Source organism: Dryobates pubescens, chromosome 13 (genome assembly GCF_014839835.1).
Source record: "Dryobates pubescens isolate bDryPub1 chromosome 13, bDryPub1.pri, whole genome shotgun sequence".
Lineage (NCBI taxonomy): Eukaryota > Metazoa > Chordata > Aves > Piciformes > Picidae > Dryobates > Dryobates pubescens.
Window position 1 is genome coordinate 9,259,573 of NC_071624.1, and position 6,297 is coordinate 9,265,869.

The 6,297-nt window shown below is 45.6% G+C and overlaps 1 protein-coding gene across 1 annotated transcript; it reads left to right on the forward strand.

Moving 5' to 3' along the window:
* The first annotated feature begins 1,969 nt into the window (after positions 1–1,969).
* TMEM207 (transmembrane protein 207) lies at positions 1,970–6,023 on the forward strand. The gene is made up of 5 exons (XM_009901029.2): positions 1,970–2,047; positions 3,832–3,869; positions 4,279–4,323; positions 4,756–4,898; positions 5,863–6,023. The coding sequence occupies exons 1-5, from the start codon at positions 1,973–1,975 to the stop codon at positions 6,021–6,023; spliced, it is 462 nt and encodes a 153-aa protein (XP_009899331.2). The 5' UTR covers positions 1,970–1,972.
* Positions 6,024–6,297: the final 274 nt, after the last annotated feature.

Consider the following 6,297-nt stretch of genomic DNA (forward strand, 5'->3'; position numbering starts at 1 on the left):
CATCTCCTCCTGGGGGAATGACAAAAACCCTAGAAAATCCCCTGAGGCTGGAGATAACCCTTAGATACACAGCTACCCAGATGATGAGTCTCCCAGTACTGCAAAGCCTTGAAGACAGCAGTGTTACAGCAGGCAGGGAGAAAGCAGGCAGGGCTTCAGCCTGCCATGGGTTGTTCTGGTTGTCTTAGAGCAAATACTGGGGCTCTTTATGACATTCATGTATTAAAGCTGCTCAGCAGATCATGGTCAGGGAGAGTTTTCCTGCTGAAGCAGCAGATCTTTTCAGCTGCAGGAAAAGACAGGGATGTTTGTAGACCCCCTCTTAGCCATCTCTCTCTTCTTGCCATTGTTCCCAAGAATACAGGGACAAGCTCCATAAATTGCCATCACCAACTGAAACCTCTGTATGGGACCAACCAACAGAAAACTTCAAAGTTTGCCAAGGCCAACTTTGCACTGAGCACTGGTGAAATTCTGTTCTTCCCCTTTTCTTCTAGAAACAGACCCAGAACAGATGCTATGTGTTAGTTTTCAGTACCAGGAGATCATTGTGGTACCTGCCCCCTGAAATACTGGTGTTGATCCATTTGTTAGCTCTAAATAGGAAGCACCCTGGGTGCTGGCACAAGGGAAGTAATTGTGAGAGGAAGAAGTATGAAATTAGTCCACTGATAGATGATCTCCATGAAGCCTGAAATTATAGGAGTCACAGGGTTCCCAGCAAGGCTGTGCACATTTTTATGCTGCAGAAGCTTTTTGTTTTAAGAAAGCAGCTAAGACATTGGTTTGGCAATTTACTGTTGAACAGAATTGAAAATGATTGATCTGAACCAGGACATCACCCTGTTCTGACCACTTCTATTGTGTAACACATGCACTTAGTCCCCCTATGAGAGATGCTTTCTCAGAGGGCCTTGTTTCACCAGAGTTTGGACTTGGGTTATGCAAAACTTTATCAATAAATAACAAACCAGGGTCAAACATGTGTATCAGAGTTGGTTAGACTTCTTGAGCTTTTAGTTAAAGCAAAGCCACAGAGGTATATCTCAAGAGCAGCTTAGCTTTGGCAATCATTACTGAAGTTATGGCATCACGACATAATGTTTAACTTCTGGAGTGACAGCTAAACATATTCATGGCAACACCCTTTGTGTTAAATCTGGAAGAGGGGTAGTTAATGGTGCATTTCAGCCACGGGCTGTAAACCTCAGTGACAATCTATTACTGACTGCTGAACAAACCAGGATCGTCCTTTCAGTGGGGATTGGAGCTATGGTGCAAACCATCTTCCACCCCTGTCTAACTACATCATCTGGGTGTATCCATTAGGATCAATCTGGTCCTTATGCTGTGCAATGAAATTTTGCACCCTTTATTGAGGACCAGAGGAGATGTGTGGAGTTTGATTTTCCAAGCAAATCAACCTTGTCAACTGTGTATCAGCAGTGGCAGTAGTGGTGCTGGTGCTGGTTGTCTCAGGCTGAGAAGAGTTTCTTTCATCCTTGGTGCAAAGGTTTGAAGTGGTAGGTACAGTGCATAGGAGATGATTTGAAGCAGCTTTGCTTTTTCTGTAATGGCAGAATTGCAGCTGAAGGCAAGGTGTAATGAAAGCATTGCCTCACATTACAGTCTCCAGGGATTATTTGTAGCAGGTCCTGTTAAATACAGCCATGGGTTAATAAAGAACAAAGCCTCAGCAACAGAATGTGTGAACAGCAATGGAAACACTGAAACAACTGCAAGGTTCTGACCTCAAACTAGTGTTGGTTTAACTTCTAGCAGCCATTTGAGTGTGTCCATGCAAACTCAAATTCTTTCCCTGGCTAGCGGTAGTTTGTGAAGCACAGGAAGCCATTGGATAATGCATTCTCTGGCTGAAGGCACAATGTGCAGAGAACTTTTAAAAGCTCCAAATTACAGAGGGTAAAACACTGCTGCAAACAAAGGTCTTCCCACGTTTCTCCTGCTAGGGATGCAGAAATTTGGAGTTTTGTGTTTCACATCATGGATCACAGGCACTGGAGTTCTGTGTTTAACCTTCTTCCAGGTAACCAAACCCTTCAGGAGGACCAGGGTAGTTTCAGGGATTTTTGTGGGGCAAAGATTTCAGCTTTGATAGAATTTAGTCATTATTTTACTGGGAGGGGGGGAATGGAAGAATTTTTTTTAAGACCTGATGAAACTGGGGGAGGATTTAATGCTCACAATTCCAATCAAGGCAGAGAAAACATGTCCGACTTACTCCTTTATTTCTTCTGTGACATGGAAGAGCATGGGTGGGTGTTTGGCTGCATTGATAGATTATTGCCTCAGAGCAGATGTTTGGCTGCATTGATAGATTATTGCCTCAGAGCAGATGCACTTTGCTGCAGTTTAACTATGTTAAGGTAGATCTGCCAAGGCAGTTTGAGAGTCCGGAGGCTGTCATTCACCCAGAAGGAATACTCCGAGTACACATAATCGCAGCAATCAGCTCTCTGCTTTTGACCTGTTATTCTAATAGTCAGTGGAAGTTAAAAACCAAAAGTTAAAATAAAATCTAAATTAAGAATTCTGCAGTGGGATGCCTGTGTGACATGGTAAATCAGCTTTAAAAGGACACGTCTGGAAGACTTGAAGCTTCTGTCTTTTTTTCCTCTCTTCCTCATTTGGGTTTTAACAGCTCATGAAATTTCAGAAATAATGTTTTATATGAAAGGCTTCATCCTACCTAAAGCCCTCCAGTGAAAACAGGGAGCAAAAGGCAGTGTGTGCACACTGTTGGACATGTTACAGAGGTTTGTGGAGTCATTTCTTGCTGTTCACAGTGGCACAAGATTTGCTTAACAAAATCTTTACCGAGTCCTGTTAATTAGGCATATAGGACCTCTCAATTACACACGTTTGACACTAAACAGAGCTTCCCGGCTTGGTTCAGGGAAAGTCTGAAATCTCTAGGTTTTGGATATGCACAGAAGGAAAACCAAAGTAAAGAGAACGATTTGCAAACTCCATTTGAATAGTTTTCTCCAAGAAACACATCTTGAGCCTCCCTTCTTCTTCATTCTGCTTCCCGGTGTCGTTGAAATTACATACCTGATCTGCTTTTTTCAGGCAAGTGTTGCAGCACACCTAATGTGAGTCAGCCAAAAATTGTATTTGAATTGGATTCAATCATACTGCTGAACCACTCCAGGCACTTTTTGCCCAGATAATCTGAAACCAAAGCAGAGATCAACAACGCTTGCAAAAACAAGCTCACTTGAGCGGAGAGCGGCAAATATACCTGAAAAACAAGTTTCGGGTTCGCATATTTGCAATACCTGAAACCTGAATCTGGGAAGGATGCATCACTATTATCTGAAAGCAGGAAAATGCTGGGCAGAGCGCACATCTGGTCAAAACAGCTTCATTTTACAGGTACACTCACAATTAGCTACAGGAAAATGAACTGTAGACCAAGAACTTGGTCATGCAACATTTTCAGCAGAGATTTCTGAATATCAAAGACCATTTCTGTAAACAGGTCTTTGACACCTGCTTTTTTCTCCCTGTTCTTGTCCTTCCCTCTTTCACATCAAAAGAAATGCTTTTCTCCTGGCCTAGCTTTCATCTGCAAACTATTGAATTTATCTAGCTCTCTGCAAGGTTCCGATGTGGGCTGGCTCAGACCAGAGACACACAGAGGCGAGAGCTCAGCCCTGTGGTCCCCGGGCAGAGGTCTGGTTTTCATCCCTGCAGGAGTCAGCACCTGTATGGCTCTTTCTCTCCAACTTCCCACTCTATGATCAGTAATTATGCTGGTAAATGATGAAGCAAAAGCACAAATCTGATTTACATGTGTGTTTTCAGTTAGCAGACTCTGAGTCGGACTGTGAGCTTGGCGAGAGGTGAGTGTGGCTCTCCATTTTCTCACCCATGGCTGCTCCCACCCCAGTCTCTCGCAGGGCTGCTGTGCTCCTGCCAGGCACACTGGCATGGCAGAGGAATGAGAGCTTCTAGGAAAGGGTCATTTTTCTTCCAAATGTGGAAAGGGAAGCTGGCAACCTTTGGGGTTTTCAGTACAAACACTGGTGGCGGGTGCCAGTGTTAAAAAAGCAAACCTGTTGCACGCTGCTTCATGCATCATCTGCATTTGCACCCATCCACACAGAAAAACTTTGAATAGGGTTCCCTTGATGGAGGAGAACTTCTCAATCCTCTGCTTATCGATGATGCTTTTCTTTGTGTTGGCAGATGTGCTTTGGAGCTGGTATGGTCCCCTCACGATGAAAGTTCCTTTTATTTTTCCCTTGCTAGGTGCTTCAGGCAGAGTGATGAAAACTTTAGCAGCTGGTATGTGTGGTAAGTTTCAGATCTGTTTTAGAGGGGAAATCTGGCAAATAATATTCTTTGATGGATATATAGAGAAAAAGGCATTCAAAGAGACTGATAGCTCGAGAGCCTTGCTCCTGGGCTGTCCCTGTGTTCTGCCTTTACTGACTAATAGGAATCATTTATCCATATCCTCCTCACTGTACGCTGACAACTGAGCTAGGCAAAACCCATGAATGATTCTGGGGAGAAATGTTTGAATTTTCAGCCAGCACTCAGCACTGAGACATTGGTTTCCTGGGACTTCGATCATGTCCAGTACACTGATGGGGAAACGGCAACATTTAGCAGCTATTTCCAAAAGATGTTAATGAATATGTTAATTTGAAGACATGCAGCCATCTGTTGGTGCTGCTCGCAGATGGTGATGGTGCTGTTCTTACCCTGCTGCCTCTGCCTCAGGTTCCTGATGTTGTTTTTCCTGGCCTTGATTCTGTCCTGTGGGATCTGCTGCTGTCTGCAGTGCTGGCTGAAACCGCGGAGCTGCCTCCCCCGCCGACGCACCGTGGCTGTCTTTGCGCTCAGCGGCTCCGATGCCTTTTGTGGTTAGTCCTTTCCCTACCTGCTGAAAGGTCCCACTGGCCCTGGTCGGCTTCCATACCCCATCCATAGCTCAGTCAGAGGCAATTAGACTTGAGTGGGAGCCATATTGCAGCTGGGTGCTGTGGTTTTGGTGAACGGTGGGGTCCTCATCTCAAACCTCTTGGGGGAAAGTTCAGACCACACACTGGAGGGCTTAAGCAAGCCAAATCCACCTTTCCCTAGCTGCATCTTCAGCTGCACTCAGTGCTGTCCCTACATGGCCATGTCCCAAACATGCCTAGTCAGAGCTTGGCCATGCGAACACTGGAGGCAGGTAGGACCTTCTCTTCAGGCACTCAGCAGCCCGATGTGCAGAGCCATAGGCACAGCCTGGGATCGGGCAGCCCTTTTCAACACATGACCTGAATTTCTCGCTCAGGCAAATTGACAATGGTCTACTTGTGCCACCTGAGCAGGCAGCTCGGTTGGCTGATACATCCTGAGGTGTCTCAAAAATTTGTCTTGGTAGGTGCTGTTCACTGTGGCAGCCACCTTCAGCATTCCCACGTGAGTACCCAGACTTTTGAGGACTGAGTTATAATGACTATATGTAGCACCCAGCACTGACCTGGAGTATTGCCAGCAGCATCAGCAGGCTGGGCCAGACAATCGTCACTCTTAGAAGAAAGCTGCTTCTGTCATTAGACTAAGCCCTTCCCAGAGGAGGTATGGCCTACTTTCTGGGTCATCATGAACAGTGTGTCCACAGGGAGGACCCACCCCAAACCCACCCAAATTCCTCTGTTCTCACTTCTTGTATCTGGATTTTGTGGTGAGAGTCTTTGTGATGCCATGCTTCAAAAATTACGTCCATGCCTTTCTTGTTTCCAAGTGGTTTGGCAGCTCCTCCCAGGTTCACCCCTCTCACTCCCACGCTTGCTCTTCATGCCTGTCTACTCTGTGGTTACATCTTTGCTTTTTTTCCAGCAAGTGAAGCACCTCAGTGCCCGTTCTCTGGATCTGTAAGACCCTGCATGACTGCGGAGATGTCCTCATCTCTTGCCCCTTCTCTTACCCCACGATTCAGCATTGGGGGTACCGAATTGCCTCCATCCTATGAGGATATTATGAAGGAAAACAAGCTCTAGAAGCCACATGTTGGGTTTCTGCAACTCTACTTGGTTCGTCAGAGATCTTCCATTACGCCACTGCAGTGTGAGATCAAATCAGCCCTTTTCCACAAGCTGGCCGTGAGACTGAAAGAAACGCGTACTTCATCTGAACCTAAAAGGGGAGGCAAAATGCAACAGAAAAAAATGCCAAAAGCATGAGCTGAACCTGTCACAGGATCTCAGCTTGACATTTTGATAGGGCTCTGGATTTGAAGAAGCTCCTTCAAAGGCCTGTCAGCGTTCAGGGTTT